The following is a 17,973-nucleotide window of genomic DNA, read 5'->3' as shown; positions in this document are numbered from 1 at the left end:
TCAAAAAGTATGTTCCTACGCCGCAATATATGTGGACGTGTGAACCAGATATCAAAGCTTCTGCTTACAGAACCATGGTTAGACCACACTTGAATATGCAGCCACAGTTTGGGATCCCTATTAACAGTCTCACATACAATCACTAGAGAATGTACAACGAATGTAGCAAGATTCGTCAAGGGGAATTACTACGGCAGAACTCCTGGCTGCATTACATCAATGGTAAAGGAGCTACAATCGCAAACCTAGAACGCCGACTAAGATCCATGCTAGTCATGATGCATAAAATCAACCATGATATGATAGATATACCAGCTGTATCTACTTAACAATACTGAGGTGATGCCAGAACTCGAGGAAACAGCAACTATAGACAATTGCACACCAACCGAGAGACCTACAAATTCTCGTTCTTTCCGGAACCGTCAGGGACTGGAACAGCCTTCCAAGACAGTCCCAAACATGCCAGTACCATCGTATATTTTGTTTGTTGAGGTTTAACGTCCGAGCAGCAATATTTCAGCTATATTCAGACGATGAACATGAAATGGATGATAAAATGAAAAAAAAAGATGGGACAGAAGGATAATAGGGTCGACCAATTTTGATTGCCACTAGAAAAAGGGGGGGATGGGTAAGGTCGGGCAATTTAGCCTCCTGTGGCGGAGCGCAAAGGTTCCTACTCCTATCGAATACCACAGCAGGGTTCTTTAACGAGCGAGGAATGTGACATCTTTCCCAATATGGTGCACCACTATGGTTTGCGGTCAGGTTTTCCGTATTATAGCCTGACAACCCCAGCATGCACCATGCCAGGGGTACCCCATTCCACCACCTGGGGCACACATCCCAGTTGCTCCGTGGGCAGAGCGTCTAGCCCCCGGCTAGGTTTCTGAACACTTTTTAGTCGCCTTTAACGACAAGCTTAGCGCTGCTGCAGGCCTATTCTTTTAACACCCGGACTTGCACGAGGCCGAAATGAATATCAAATTAATATCGAACAGTAAATTCAATCGTTTGATATTCAGTTTGATATTGAAAAGTTTGAATGTCGAATGGTGGCTAGGATAAAATTTGAAATAAAAAGGCAGGACAGCTCACAAGAAGAAAAAAGACATGATCTAGTATTTTCCTAAAAATATCAAGCTCTATGTATACTTCTCACTAAATCACAGAACCTTTTTCGTGGACAGTCTTGATCTGTCGTTAGCTGTTTCGGGATAATTCTACTGTTCCCAATTAACATAAGGAAGGCATTAACCATAATCTACGAAATAACTTTTTCGTGAACATCAATTTTCGTGGATTGCAGACAAAGCGTAAGCTTGCGGATTCTTAAATTCACGGTTTGACATTAAACCACAGTGCCGTGACGATATTGGCTTCTGCAAGAATTAGCTTTGTAATTATCCAAATTACTCCGATCTATGTTGCACGCTGTAAACTTTCCTGAAGGTAACTAAGGAAATATGTATCTTGGACACGAAAAGCTACACTTAATTTTTTTGCTTTATATATAGATGGTGATTGGTTGCATTGGCTATTAATAATAACAGGTTTCTATCCAGGGAGAGTTTGAATATGTCCATCATCATTCGAAAGCAATACATCTTTTACCCCGAACATAACTCACAAAGGCTTGCTCCAATTAAGCAGCCCGATTAGCATATAATACTATTGGTAGTGGGATCAAGCCCCTGTGTTTCATGATGTAAGAAATAATATAGATATGTAGGTTTATTCAAAATGTGAAATCAATCTGTACATTTTAATGTTGCTGCCATATATACAGTTTCTTTAGATAGACGAATCCAGGAAACTGGTATACGAACTCAGGTTCAGCTAAATGCATGTACGACCCGTTCGGGTACACGTTGTACTACAAATAAACGGAAAATATGTATTTCGTTGGGAATTTACTTTCGTGGTTTTAGTCAACTATGAAATCCACGAAAATTGGCACCCGACGAATATAAGTACTTTCACAATAATGAACGGGGGCTGTTTTAAGGGGAATAAATAATGAACGGGGGCTGTTTTAGAGGGGGGGATAAAATTATTCCAATTGTAGCAATAAAAACGCAAATACTCAGACTTAGGCAGACAATAATTATGATTTTATATTTTCCCGATTTCTTCTCAATATAAATTTTCAAATAAAGAATTTAAACTCCGGCTACTGCTGAAAATAGTTCTTTTTTTACGATTTAAACTTAAAATCCTACACCCGGGAAAGAAAATTGTATGTGCATCATAAAGTTTCCCATGTTGGCCACGTATTAACAGCCGTATTGATTGACGAATAGCTGATGAAGCTAAACTGCTCACTAGGTATACAGGAGTAGTTTTCGAAATTATTCAAGAATTTTAATGTTTTTCTGTTTTATATATCATATTGACGGTTTTTGTGAAATACTTAATGCATAATGAGTAATATTTTTTTCTAAGCAAAATCCTATGGACAAGCTAAAAACAGACAAAACCCGAATCAAGCCAGCTGTTCAGAGCTCAATAGGGATAAATTATATCTATAGTGAACAGATATGGTGAAACGCAACAAATGCACCATCATAATACCCTTATAAAAATTGTAAATACAGAGATAACCAAAAGGTCTTCAATAAGTGTTAAGTAGCTGTCTTTGTAAGAATCATGCAAAATCTATAAACTGTGATACACCCCAAAAAAGACTACATATTTTTATTTTTGTAATTAAGTTGTTTTGTGGGTCTATATTTCGAAATGTGTAATTATTCATTCAAATCTGCCTCCTCTCAGTAGATAATTAACATTGAAAATCCAATAGATTTACAGAGTTATCTCCCTTACTTTTGAATTCTACGGTGCATTCTATACAATTTTTATCTCCTATGAGCACGGGTTATATGAACAACCAAATGTTAATTTCTGTTTACTAAAGCATTTTAAACAAGATATCAAAAATAAAGATATGTAGGCTTTCCAACCATGTATCACATTTTGAATGATTCTCAGCTGGAGTGCTACTTAACACGCTTTTAAGAAAGCCATAAAAAGTCCCAACAACAGTAATAAAGTTAACGGTAACAGAACGATGACATTTCTTAAAAATTAAACTAAAATGTTAACTAACGACACGAAGACATATTAATGACCAACATCACCCGACTGTGTACAGGCGCATGTCTGTCTGTTGTGAGGTTAAACTAGTTGTATAAGGCCTAAATCATCTCCCTTTAATAAGCTGAAACAACAAATAAACACACCATAAAATTCACTCAATAATATACCCAATTCTCCTTCAATGAATGCATACCTCAACATACAACATAAAGACAAAATGAGTAATTCAGTTTAAGAACGCTCGTAGTTACTGTAAGCTAGCAAAAAACATTTAAGAATCATAATGCCACCAAAATTACCAGCATTAGAAATAATCATTGACTGTTATTTCAGAGGAGTTGATTTAGAGTAATGACGTCAAGTACTAAATAGATAAGATTTGTTGGATTCTTTAAATAAGTTTTCTTAGTTTTTCATACTTCAGAATCTTAATGTAAAAACAAAGGTCACCGGACTTGATTTCGAGATATTTGAGTCTTAATAAAGGCAATATTTGTTTTTTGATTGTTGTTATAGTAGCCTCAAAGGATTTTAAACAATGTTTTCGATGAATTCGTCGTTTTTGTAGTAGGATAAAAAAATATGTAACGGTACTGTCGACCATAAAAATAAGGCATTATGTTTGTACTCGCCTTAGTCTAGCATTTCCTCAAGTTCCTAAGCCTCTGGCTATATTTGTCGTAAAAAAGTGCAATAGTATGCTTTTATTAAAATTCACATACAATACTACTCACACACAAGATCATTCTTTAATGTATAAAACCGGATAAAATTTTGCTGAAAGAATTGTTGAAGCAATAGTCATGTCTACACCACGAAAACATTACTCATAGCATAATTCACGACATTGTATTGGCAACTATGATAACGGATTTCAGTCGCAAGTTAGTAGTGGATTATTTTGCAAAACTATTTGTTACTGTATCCGTTTATCGCTGAGGAAACAATGAACAGCTTTTACAATAGTGTTGTGCCAATCTGTTCATATGTTCTACTGCCACGGGATTCTATTGGATACTTTACAACTGGTGGTGGAACCGGAATAATTTTTTTTGGAACACTAAGTGTTCTAGGATTACGATTATAGCCTTCATCAATGGTCACATGACGCGGAGAAATATCGTCAACTGATCCATTCCTGTCACATGATTTTAAAATGGAAGGCTGTCTATTCTGTTTGTCGATAACTTCTTCGTTTTGATAACTTTGCTGGGAGTCTTCAAGGAGTGTATCATAAGTGCCATTCGACAATCCATTTCCAATATTAGAAGAACTATTTTCAACCTCGGCGTTTAGGGATGTAACCGGTTTATTGTATACCCTGTAGCTGGGCTCTGGTGCAGATTGTCTTCTGCTAGGCTTGGGTTTGTTTACTACTGCATACACTGGTTTAGTTGTATCTGCCTTTGCCTCTACCTGTTTTTCCTTTGTCTCTGTTTTTTCCTGATTGTCTTCTTCTTTTCGACGCCGTCGAATGCTTGCTACTACTGTCATTATGTCGTTCTGTCTGAATGGTGCTGATCCAGTTCTGTAAATGAATGTTCGTCTTAAAAACAAATTTAAAACAGATAAACAATTTATTCATCGGCAAGAATTTTTTGTATCTGCCAATATTTGTTTTTGGTTGTTGTTATAGCAGTTCCTAAGGATTTTAAACAATGTTTTTTTTTCTTCTTCAAGAAATGATGCTTTTGAAATGTCCCGTGACATATTTTTATTTTCTGCCTTCATTCCAGATTGTGAATAATTCTCGGGCTGACATCAACTAATTATGGAATTATTTCCGCGTTTTAATGACATTATCGTAAAAACATAAACTTAAATTAATCAGAATTTTATGTGCTTTGAATTTAAACTAATTCAAACCCCTTGTCAAGTATTGTTTGTATATTATCAGTCGATAACTCGCCAAAACGAAACACACTAAATCTGACTTGACTTATATTGCTTTGATTCTTTTTAAAAATGAGTACAATATAGGCAATCATGATCAAAACTTTGGAAGAAGACAAAATGTATGAATACCTTACCTTTGCCTTGCAATCAGGACCATGATAACTATTATAGCAGCCAGGAGGACAACACAGAGACCCACGTACAAACCTGGTCAAAACGGGTAAATATATTTATATGTTATGTATACAGTTCAATGCCAAGGTTTTAAAGCATGCATTTAATTAATGATTGGACATAAACATATGTATAATGATATCATTGTTTTTTGTGGGGAATTGTGCAGTAACTAAAATACGTTTCCAAGTAATAAATATCACAAAATTGGTAACGAATTGTTCCAGGATTTAAGGTATAATTATGTAATTATCATATACTTATAGAAAGTATATAGATACGGTCATTTCTGAGCGTAAAAAAAAGCGAGTTTTAGGGTCAAAAATTTGATATTTTACAAGATTGTCTAAGCGGGCTGATATCAAAATGTTATTACACGCTTCGGAATGATATTACATGGCTTTCCGTAAACGCTCGGCAATTATCGTATTTATTTACAATATGGCGTCTAGCGACGAAGCAGACGAACAGCTGGGTATGATGGAAATAGAGACTGACGATACCATGGAATATATAGAGTCTACGAAGAATATTAATACAAAAAGTAAAATTGTGAGTGATATGAAAGTGCTATGGCGTTGGCTGGAAGTGTTCAATGACAGTATGAAAGACAAGATTTCAAGTTAAATTCAAGACAAAAAATATAAATAAACATTAAGTTTCAACATCTAATATCTGCGGCCAATATCAAACATAGGGCTAATAATATATGTGATATAAAAAATGTCATGTGATAATCTGATAATACTGGACACGTCATTACCTATCCTAAGGCTATCATCATCGTCTTCTTGGAGTGATAGTGGCGATGCTGTACTTGGTGTAGTGCTCGAGGGTGTTGTTGGAGGTAGATAGCATCCATCACTAGAAGTCGTACCGGGAGCTTTAATTAAAAACAAAATAAAAACCGAGACGTTTTTATATATATGTGTATACTGAGAGTGTGTGTTCTTGTGTGATTTCGATTTTTAGAAATATAGTTATGTTGTTTATAAACATTAATTTGTGGTATACAGTGCTTGTTTTCATACATGTATAAGTATACATGGGCTTATTGTATAAAACAGGGTCATTGAGCATTCACTTATATGTGTTTAGATGTCAGGGAGCATTACAACATGATAATGCCCGGGGAATTAATTAACACACGTTAATGCCCTATTCAGAATCTTCAATAAAAAGGAAAAAAACAAACAAACAAACAAACAAACAAAAGCAAACAAAAAGCACAATAGTACCTTATGTAGATGTAACTATCGATAAATTGACTGCCCTGCAGCATGAGTCCTTGTGAACATTTCAGGCGTCCCTAAGGCAGTGAATTTATCATGATAATAGCTTCTACATGAGAAAAAAGTGTATAAAAATTGGCATTCGTTTATTTGACAGTGATTATAAGGCGATACTAATTCTTAACCTGACTTGTTTGATATTGATGCCCGCCCCTTTCCACCTTTACGCTAGAAAATTTTGGTTACTTATTTAGGAAATCACTTGCAATCACATTTGGGTCGACCTACCTATTCAGAATTTCTGGATTCGCCACTGGTGTCGCGGCAGTAGCAGTTTACTTATATAGCAGAATAAAAACTTACGTAGTTCACATATAAATGGAAATCGTCTTTGTTTATCACATATTTCTATAGGATAAAACGTGGATGTAGGATCAGCTGTATTGGTTTCTTTCATAAAGGAGTAGCATCCAAGAACAGGGTTCCGTACAGACCGATCTGAAAGGGATATAAAATGGATTATTAACCAGTTGTTTAAGTTATGATTGCATATAATTTCCAATTCAATACTATATGAAAATAATAAATTTCCATCATTGGACAAATATGGAAAAACAAACGAGCGTAGTAAGTAAAAATCAAGACCTATACCGAAAAATCTGGTCCACCTATCAGTAGCGATCTTGGTCCATTCTTGCAAAAGTTCTAGAGACAATGGCTCGTCCCATTCGAGTCGTTTTTTCCGTAATTTTTAAATGAACATTTTGCTTCTCATTTCGACCAAGCTGAATACAGATTTATTTTATTTTATTTTTTGAGACGTACATGTATTACGGGACTATTTGTGAAAACAAAAAACATTTTATAACTTTATATTATTCAAATTAAAAGACGAATTTCAGAAATGATTGATTTACCATATTTAAAAATGATTTTTTTAAAATATTTTATTTAACGCAAGAGAATAAAATAAGGTAATGCAGACTGGAGATATTTTGAAAATACAAGTTATACTCAAATGCACCAAAATAATTCTTACCTATGAAGATTTTCTGAAAAAGGGTATGAAAAACGATACGTTATTATAAGTCAGTGGAAAAAAAATACTTAATCACCTTTCAGAGTAAAATCAACTTGACTACGATAAATCCCGATCCAGAATTCCCGAGTAACAGAACCTGATACAGAGCAGGTAGGTACCATGTTATTAAGACCGATCAGAGATCCATAGTCTTTACAGTATATTTGAGCAGTTTGCCAGGAGCCTGGTTGGTTCACTAGTACACCCGATCCTAAAAGATATATATATATAAAAAAATTAATGAAGATGTATTTGAGTGGCGTTTTCCTAAAAACTGATAAACAGAATATGCAATGAATAAACAAGTACATTACCAAATAAACAGATTACTAAATATATGGAGTTTTGTAACATTTTACCACAAAGAGCTGTATAATTTTCCTGACAACTGCTTTCTTGGTATGTCCAATTGGTACTACTACTACAGTTCATCATAGCACACTGGAAGTGGGGGAAGGTTCCTGGTGGGTACTGAATCGTATTACTTGGAACTGGCAAAATAAAAACATAGTTGTTCATTTTCTTTGAGTGCATAAACTGCAAAAAGAATTATCACTGACATATAGATGTACGATTTCAATGAACACCGTACTCGAGTAATTTCTCATTCTTCAAAATTGTTGCACGAAATTTCGTAAAAAGTACGCTTTGTCGGTGCCAATTTTTCTTTTGTTGTGATATCTTCTGTACTGGTTTGACTACTGATTTTGCCAACTTTTACCGGTGGCAATTTTATGCTGTCAGTTTGTTGCACGAAATTTTGTAAAAAGTACGCTTTGTCGGTGCCAATTTTTCTTTTGTTGTGATATCTTCTGTACTGGTTTGACTACTGATTTTGCCAACTTTTACCGGTGGCAATTTTATGCTGTCAGTTTGTGGCACGAAATTTTGTAAAAAGTACGCTTTGTCGGTGCCAATTTTTCTTTTGTTGTGATATCTTCTGTATTGGTTTGACTACTGATTTTGCCAACTTTTACCGGTGGCAATTTTATGCTGTCAGTTTGTTGCACGAAATTTTGTAAAAAGTACGCTTTGTCGGTGCCAATTTTTCTTTTGTTGTGATATCTTCTGTACTGGTTTGACTACTGATTTTGCCAACTTTTACCGGTGGCAATTTTATGCTGTCAGTTTGTATTAAAATATACTGGAAATCATTAAACGTAGTGGAAGGGATAGATTTAGTGCCCTATAAAACCGGGTTTTAACCCACCATTTCCAAGGAGAATGCTTGTTCCAAGTCAGGATTGTTGTGTTGATTTCCAATCTAATTTGTTATTTGTTCATTCAATGATGCACGAACGTAGTGAACAACTCACAAGAATAAATTTTAATTATATTGGTTCGTTTTCCACGCCCCGTATTTCACTCATCATTGCCATCAAAAACACATTTGTGTAATCTCGGCGCCAAGTCTCCCATTAAAACGTCATCATTCTCACCTGCTATTACCTATACGGTCGAACTGTCCTGTACATGTATAGCACTAGCTTTGTATACAAAATTTCTTAATATGAGTTGTGTTGTGTTAATCATCAAAATGACTTGAATCGTGTAGGATTAGATCAGTCACTCACCTTTTTGGTATATGGTCATACTTCTAGATCCTCCACAAAATTCAGATTGATTTCCAGGGCATTTCGTTACACAGTTGGATGTTGGAGTTAACCATGATGAATTTACATAGTTGTTAAGACTACATAGACACGTTTTGCCCTGCATAAAACACAAAACGCAGAGCATTTTCATTTATTTTTTTCTGTTTCATTTATAATAGTAATTTAATTTCCAGATGTAGAAATTATTTTGAGCTAAAAACTAAAACAAAATAACGTAATGCTAGAAGTAAGTAATACAAATATATGAAGATGGGAGATTAGTTTGTTTCAGTCGATATATGTTGTACTTTATAAATATAAACAAAGTCGAAAAAAAAAAAAAAACAAAACAAAAAACATAAAAAAACAAAAAAACAAAGATCCGTTGTATTTCCGAGTTTCTCTCATTTTACCTGTAGTGCAAAGTACTGCGTACTGTTACAAATGGTTTGACATGTAGCCGCCGAGTTTTGTTCTGTCTCCTGACTCACATACCAACTCACACCTAGTGACCGCTGGTCGAAACAACCTGCAGTATAACAAAATTTGCCATTACAAATTCAATAACACCAAGTAAAAATTCACAATTTTCAGCAAAAATATAATGTCTGAATGCACGCTGTTTACTTAAACAGAAGTATCTTTTTTATGAATATATTAAAACAAATGTATAACAACAAACAGTTCTTGGCAATGACGAAACAAAACAAAACTACAAAGTATATCAATGCATACAAACTGCAAAATGAACATGCAAGCGGAAAGAAAAACAAACAAAATTATAATAAACACGAAGAAAGACAATGAAACAGTCATTATTTTTTTTTTATTTTTGTGTATATCTTAATATATTTACAATGAGTTGAGCATACAACGTACAGCCATGCAGCAAGATATAAAAATTGAATATAGCCTGGTGTAAAGACTTACCTTTCACTTCGAATGTCTTAAATATAATACAATTACACACAACACGGTTACAATTGAGACTTATTTGAAAATTACTTGTTCCTCCATTTTCTTTTCAGAGTCACAGATATTGTTATTTTAACTCATTCTAAGGAACCTACAAGCTTACCTAGTTTTTCTATCCATTCTGAAAGTCCTCTGTACTGCCCGAACCAGATTTGTTGAAAAACAGGTATGTCTGTTCGCTGAAGAAACAATGCATCATTTCCTGTTCCCCTGTTCATCAATCTACCCCCTTTTTGCTCACAAAATAACTTAGCCTCAACCCATGTTCTAGATTGTCCACAGTATGACAACACATTTGCTGCATCTGAAATAAAAATGATTAAAACTTAAATCAGCAATGGAGCTTTGCAAGGATCAAAACAATAATAATCATTATGTGATAAAATAATGTGACTACTCTAAGAAAAGGAATATGTATGGGAAAACGCAACACATTGGATTAAAGTAGTTTTTATAAAACCACTACAATTCTAGTAGCCTAGATTTGCTAAGTACTAAATAGGTAAGATTTTATATAGTGCAATACAAAAAAATGACTTAATTTCTACGTTGGGATCGATGTAGTTAAGGGCAAGGGCGGATCCAGGATTTTAGGTTGGGCGGGGGTGGAAGGATGGACACAGTTAAAATTTCGGCGAGCGTACTGAGGGGAAAATTTCTTTGGGGCTAATTTTTTTTAAATATTCTTCTAGAGTGGGTGCAGTGCAGATAACTTTTGTGGTAAAATTAGCGAGGAATTAAAGTTTAAACCTAAAACCGCCTATATCTACCCTGACAATCCATGCTTTGCAAATTTTAGGGGGAGGCGCATGCCCGCCACGCCCCCGCCTAAATCCGCCCACGAAGGGTCGAATATCTGCACTTGTTAAAATAAGGTTCAAATAATAGACAATGATTTGAAAATCGTATTTTGAATGATAAACCTATCAAAGGCAGTTGATTAATCCATTGGACTTCGTTTGAAAAAAAAAGATAACATGTGCTTTATAAATCATATTTTCATTAAAAAAGTATGCGAGCAATACCACCTGAAAACGCTTTTATATGTTTGTATCAAACTTTTGTTAACTATTTCCAGAATTCGATTTGAAATGGTAATTGTTGACATTCAATAATTGTAACCTTGTATAAGTATAATTGTTCAACCGCGAAGAAATAATGATGATAAAAATACACTAAGAGTTGTTTCATTTTCTTTCTAAAAGAATTAAAGCGGTTTCACTGATTTCAAGCCAGTGCGTCATGTTCAAATAAACATATCGTTTTGGATGAGGTCATAAGGGTATAATATAATGATGTTAAAGCATTAACTTTTGTTTAAGGTACATAAATGACGTGTCATTGAATGGGAAGTGGTACTCGATGGCAGTTTTTACCAGTGGTATATCAGGATTGACTGAAATCAAAGTAGGACACTCCATTGATGTGCATCTACTCCTATATAGTCAACCAAAATTTTACAGTACACGGAGGGGCACTGGCTGCGCCCCTACCCTATGTTTACGACTCTTTATCCATCATATTTAGAGAAGGTTGAAATCATCAATTTAAACTTTACTAAAAACTTCTTAAGTATGTCTTATTTCTAGATAAGACTCCATGTTTGAACACACAATACTCTGTTTTTCCGCAGTCATAATATGTATTCTTTTGTATGTTTGTGACATTTCGATGAGATAAACTGATGCATACTTTTGACCCATTTGCAACGTTATCATTCATTTGTATCATCGTTTAACACATGCTTTGAATCAAAAACAAAATATCGTATTTACAATGCAAGCCAAACAATTCCAATTTGTCGTTGTACAGAATTGCCTAGGGCGGTACATCGTGACAATATCTAAAACCTATTAAAAATCTTATCTCGGTTTTTACCTCATTTGACATTACCAGCGGAGATTTTTTAATCGCATCAATGGCATGTTTAAACATTTGTTTTCCTCGCTTATTGTATTTATCGTTTCATTTTGTGAAATACGTTGTCTAATATTTAAAAAAAAATATTACGGTACTAGTTTTACTTTAATGTTTAGTAATAGTTTTATTTTTTCATCAGTTGGCAATTTCACACTGTCATGTAAGAAAATATGTTTCTTTTTAATATGTCTATATAGCTTAAGTTCTTTTATTCTATTCTATTACTTTTTATGAGCAATTCGCGGGTGTTTCCAGAAAAGCAGAGGACGCTTACCCTACCGGTGCACCTGGTCCTAGCTCCCAGATTTTAGTAGAGTCCGAGTTGCACATTTGCTTTTGTTACTTTTGTGTTCTTTGTTGTGTGTATCTGTTTTCCATGTCTGGTCTTTGTCTCTGGATTACATTCTTTTGATTACCGCTATAACCTTGGTGCTTTGATCACTCTTTTAAAAGTAGTAACATTAAGTACTTTAACAACTCTCATTTCAATTTTGAATATAATTGCTGATCTAAAATGGGAACTTTTAATCTCGTATTTTAACCAAAATTATGGCAATTTATTTGCAACGAGAGTGACCTAAAAATAAATTATGCCATTTATATTGTTATTTGGTCCCTTCAATATATCTGAAAATTGCAGAATGTTTGAATGCGGTACATAAACATTGTATGATATGAACAATAGTAAAAACGATATATGGGAAACAAAATGCATGATACAACCTATACCTTGACAAGGAATTAAAAAATAATTTTATTCGGTTCCAATTAGATTAACGTAAAACAGATTTGAAATAAGTTTTATATAATACGCACGTGTCAGGGAATATTCCTTTGTTAAACTTGAAATGTATTTATAGAAGTAAATAAATGTCAAAACATATTAACCGATTCTTTCTTTATATAAGGAACCGATGTGAATGCTTGACCCCTATCGGCCTTATGAAAAAAAAAAAAAAAAAAAACATAAACGACGCAATTATCTAAACTTTACCTGTACGAGGAGATTGAAACGAATATATGATCGAAATAATTAAAACAATCATAATTAAATCCTTTGTTAACTATCCAACATTAACACTCCTGTTCTTTTTGTTGGCCAGCTTCGTTTCTCACACTTAGACAAATGTAAATCATTGACCAGAGGCATATATCGTAGATATTTATCATTTCAAATATTCAGATTTGTTTTTACTATAATTTCCGATACCACTAAACTAACTGATTCATTGGTCATATTTTTATGAAACCGAAGATTAAGATGAATCTATAATTACATATATAAATGTTTATAATCATTGAATATGAATTATTATAGCATGCAGGAGAAGAAGATATCAAAGGGAGAATCCGATCGACAATTCGATCAAAGATTTAGAAAAGGAAGCCGACCACGCATCTTACTTACTTTGTTGCCATGCTTGTAATTCATTAAAGACAAAATATCACATAATGTATGAATGGAGAAAAAAGTTTGCGAATTGGTATCTAATTGACGATTTTGAAGAGGGAAGCCGATCATAGGAATCTTTGACAGAAGAAAAAAAGAACATAATATATACTGCCTAGGTTAAAATATCTTGAATATGAATTCAAGCTCTCAATGATAGACAATAATGTGTATTGTTACTATTAATTAGGGGAGTATTTAAATATATAGGAATGTTTCAGATGAAAAGAAGTGGTTATTTCCACATGCCTAAAAAGTTTAAAAATCATTAAGGTATATTTCATGCTGTAAGAGGCCATAATAAATAATAGAAATGAGCAAAAATATACTCCACTACTGGTTGACACGAACTGCAGGTGCCCAGAGGAAGAATATAAAAAAAATAAATACTAGTATAGTTCATCTTCTTAACAGTGTTTTTTTTTATTTTTCTAGTTGAATTTTGACGAAGTTCAAGATCATCTCAAATTTGAATTTCAATGTTTTACTTTCGACAATAATATTAATACGATACAGGTATTCACTTAATGATGCAGTGAGTTGTGTACACGTTATTTACCATCCTGCACACTCAGTTTATGCATGGCACTGTTAGAAGGTCATACGTTGGTTGAAAAGTTTGATCGTTTTTATTCTCTTGTAACATTATCGGTATCGTAGTACAATCCTTTATAGACTTAAATATTTTGTCCTATTAAAAGAAGCAAAAAAAAAAAAAAAAAAAAAAAAAAAAAACAGAACGGGGTGATGTATGTCGAGGGATACAGATTTTGACATGTCATGTTCATTATATCATATATTTTAACCATGCTCCAAGTATAGTCTGTGAAGGAATGCGATATCAGGTATGCGATATAGTTCTAAGGGTGTGATATAGAGTAGGAGATATAGGTCTAGAGATGTGATATAGGGTATGCGATATAGGGTAGATGATATAGGGTTTAAACAAACACATATAATAAATATACAAACAAGTTATATTTCAATCTAAATATATAATATACAGGTATATTCCAGTATATAATTTATAAAAAAATATTGTAGCAAAAAGAACATAACACATGTTCTGACGATGGTTACACTGAAAGCAAAAGTTTTGATCAGGAGCAGGGCAATGTTTTTGCAAATAAGAGTTTACTAATGTAATTTCTTGGACTTTTGTCACAAAACATCACAACACGAATATCAATCTGTCATTCCAAAAATTAAACATTTTTGTTGAAAATAGCAGCCTATAATGGATAACATCTTTTTGATAAATATGACAATCAATCGGTTATCGCGAATAACTAAAGTATAATTACTCGTGCCATCTACGCATTAAGATTTAACATGTTCGTGGAACCAGTTCCGCACATTCGTTCAATCTAAGCGTCATATTTTGGTTATTCACTCTCCAATTAATCATCCTATCTGTCTCTTTGGTTAATTTTCTTGTAAATAAATACTTAGTAAGTTTTGTCGATCTATCAGGTAATAAACTGCAAAAAACGCAAAATTCGATTTTATCGGAGAAAATATTGCAAACAAGTTCGCTGTGTACAATGTACTTATAGCGTCTTTGACGCAAGCTTGCATAACACAGTTGAGTTTGGTAAGGGTACGTAACTGTCAGTAGAGGCCTACCCATTTATCTTCGTCTGGCAGAATACATAATAAGCGATTTTTCCGCCGAAATGTACTAAGTCACCCGACAGTATCAAGTGTCAATATAAACGGATAAACACTCCAAAAGATGGAGTTTTGTCATTGCATTTTGCTTTTTTGGAGATAGTCGACACATGTTTAAGGTCCATGCATAATAGCATGTCGTATTTTCATTTTATAGTGCATCTGTCCTAATTGCCCTTTTGATTAGAGATGGGGATTGTAGGAAATATTTTAATACCATTCAGTTTATATCATCTTCAAAAAGTGCTTCTGTTCAGAGTCTACTAGCGCTGTTGCACAATCTATTTTTTTATACGCATACGGGCTTCACTAGAAAACGAAGGGGTTTTCATTATATCTTCTAATATGACGTCCTAAACAGGCTTTGATACCACAACTGTGGTCGAGTTTTGATTGCCATATGAGCAGCACATGACTTATTGGGCGTGGCTTGTTTGTGTGTAAATTACTTCCCACCTTAATCATGTAAACAAACACGTAAGTGTGTATCACGCATATGTATCAGCCGTTTTCATTTCATTCAGCGTGAATAAACATCAAAGTCATATTTAATAAAGATATTAAATGTTATGTTTCAGAAAAGTTATATTATATTCCGAAAACATCACTTGCACACATACTCGGTACCATTCGCCACGTGTCGCGTAGCATGCGCCACGTGCGCCTTCATGTACGAAACCAAACAATAACAATCGCCATGAATGAAACATTGTACCTGTCCATGTGTGAACATTGTGACCTTATAATGCAAACGACTATTGCCATATCTTACATCGATCTACTTCATTCACCCTTTCCGTAATTATAAAAAAAGACAAATCAAAGTTTCACTAGCACCCGTTTCAACTGACATAGCTAGCGTAAAGTGTATAGCCAAATATGGACAAATATGGCGGATCTAAGGTTGCTGTAATAGGCTACGAAAATGTAAAAAGGTACCGTTGTTGTCCAATTAGAGTCGAAATAAATATGATCATCGTTTTACCGCGGACTGACCATTTATGCCGATATTTTACACCTCACTTACGCTCGGGGTAAAATAATGCGAAATAAATTGTCAGTCCGTGGTAAAACACTGATAAACTGGAGTTTCCGTGATTTATTTCTTAAATCGTTCACTGGGTAATTAGTACGAGAAAATGACTCACTGGGTTGTGATAGTGGTCCTTGGGGTACAGATGATGTTCCAATGGTTTGTGTAGGAGTATTATAGTAATTCCGTATTGCTATTAATATTACAAGATTATAGAGTACGTAATTGTAAAAATGTTAAAAAGTTTAAGCTCTTTTGATGAATGTAGTGTTATAATTTTCTTTGGTTAAAAGATACAACAGTGTATTTATTTCTTGTGTAAAGTACAAAAATAAGGTATTTAAAAAAAAATGGAGCACTAAAGCATCAACCATTTTTATCTTAGGGAAGGTGGATAATGGGAATATGTATTATTGATTCTGTGAAAGTTTCATAAAATTTCATTCCGTGGTGTAGGAGGAGTAATTATAGTTAAGGAATGGGTATCATGAGTTCATTTTATAAAAAAAAATACGAAGTCTATGTATTGCTATTGTAAAATTGATTAAAATCAGGAGGTGACTAGAATATATTATAATAATTATGCGAGTTTTATTTTATGGTGAATGAAGAGTAATTAACTGACTTTATATGCATCGATTTTGTTTATCAATTATGGATGTGTAATATATTATTACTTACCTGAACATTGGAACCGGTTTTTCTCTAGCCTCCATTCCCTTTTGTTCTGTTTTGTTGGCAAACTTTGTTATAACTTCGCAAATCCTTTCATTTTCGTCTGTAAAACAAGAAAATGTAACATTATAATTGCATCATGAGTAAGGAAAGTTATACAAACTTGTTATATCACCAAATGTCTCGTGTTACAGGTAAATGATTGGAAAGTTTCTTTTTTATTACTAAATAAACGTACCTGTGCGCATGAATATAAGAGAAAGATCTTAAGAACAGTTTGTTTTGAAAACTATATTGTTATATAGTGTTATTTGAATAAAAAATGTTCTGGTACAATTAAAAACAACAACACATTACAGCGAGTTATATACATTTTGTTTATTTGTTTGTTGGTGTTTAACGTCCGAGCAGCAGTATTTCAGCTATATTCGGACGATATACATTTTGTACTTTTAGTCGTAAAATTTAGAGAATAGAGTTGGGTTTTCATTAATTGAATAAGCATTAACCGTACAGTCAACAAGATAACATTATAAACTTTCTATCCTATCAAAAATTTGATAGACAGTTTAAATCTCTTTCATTGTCTAATTAAATACAAATGTACCTATAAGGAAGTTCAGCAGGTGATTTTCAGTTACTCCAATTTTCTTATTTTTCGAAAAATTTGTATATGCACACATATATTTTGTTCTAATTTTGAACATACTGTTGCAAGATATGTTTTAAATTAGCTTACTCAGAACCATAGTATCTTCCACATAATTGACCACATTACTTTTTCTCAAAGTCATTTTCTGCATTACTTGAGACAGTATCATCATATTTGTAATGTTAGCAAGAGATGATGGAACGTCAGCGTTGCAAACACTATATGTGTTGGAGTCAGCTGCAAAGGTGTTGATTGAGGATGACAGAATAATGTAACAAATTGTTCGATCAAGCGTGGAAATCATAAATGGAAGCCATAAATTATCTATGTCGACCGTAATTGTTTATTTAACAGTCTACGGAAATATGTATTAATCTACGTTTATATTGGCTTTTTTCATTTACTGTCTAACATCGAACCCTTTTTAGCTTAGTTGGGCTTATTCTACGTGGTCGGTGGTATATTTTGAGGTTATCGACATGAAATGATTAACGTAGCGAAAAGTAGCTGTGTTTTT

General features: G+C 33.7%; 1 protein-coding gene across 1 annotated transcript; it reads right to left on the bottom strand.

The window, feature by feature from the left end:
* Window positions 1-3,998: 3,998 nt before the first annotated feature.
* LOC148611835 (uncharacterized) lies at window positions 3,999-17,598 on the bottom strand. Its single transcript, XM_088595331.1, has 12 exons — window positions 17,544-17,598; window positions 16,811-16,907; window positions 13,985-14,013; window positions 10,159-10,380; window positions 9,494-9,609; window positions 9,060-9,198; window positions 7,845-7,976; window positions 7,520-7,696; window positions 6,768-6,902; window positions 5,936-6,055; window positions 5,133-5,205; window positions 3,999-4,630 (listed from the first exon to the last, which is right to left on the bottom strand). The coding sequence occupies exons 1-12, from the start codon at window positions 17,596-17,598 to the stop codon at window positions 4,060-4,062; spliced, it is 1,866 nt and encodes a 621-aa protein (XP_088451457.1). The 3' UTR covers window positions 3,999-4,059.
* Between the last annotated feature and the right edge of the window lie 375 nt (window positions 17,599-17,973).

This window comes from Perna viridis, chromosome 7, assembly GCF_037379345.1.
Source record: "Perna viridis isolate PV_CMFRI_1.1 ecotype Kerala chromosome 7, ASM3737934v1, whole genome shotgun sequence".
In the NCBI taxonomy this organism is placed as follows: Eukaryota; Metazoa; Mollusca; class Bivalvia; order Mytilida; family Mytilidae; genus Perna; species Perna viridis.
Note: the sequence above shows the minus strand (reverse complement) of the source record. Positions and strands in the feature narration are given on the sequence as shown.

Excerpts from the sequence above, each read along its gene's own strand:
- LOC148611835 (XM_088595331.1), bottom strand. The coding sequence starts at position 17,598 with ATGACTTTGAGAAAAAGTAATGTGGTCAATTATGTGGAAGATACTATG. Across the intron at positions 9,199-9,493 it reads CGCAGTACTTTGCACTACAG|GGCAAAACGTGTCTATGTAG; the intron begins GTAAAATGAGAG and ends TGTTTTATGCAG. Across the intron at positions 6,903-7,519 it reads AGTTGATTTTACTCTGAAAG|ATCGGTCTGTACGGAACCCT; the intron begins GTGATTAAGTAT and ends TATCCCTTTCAG.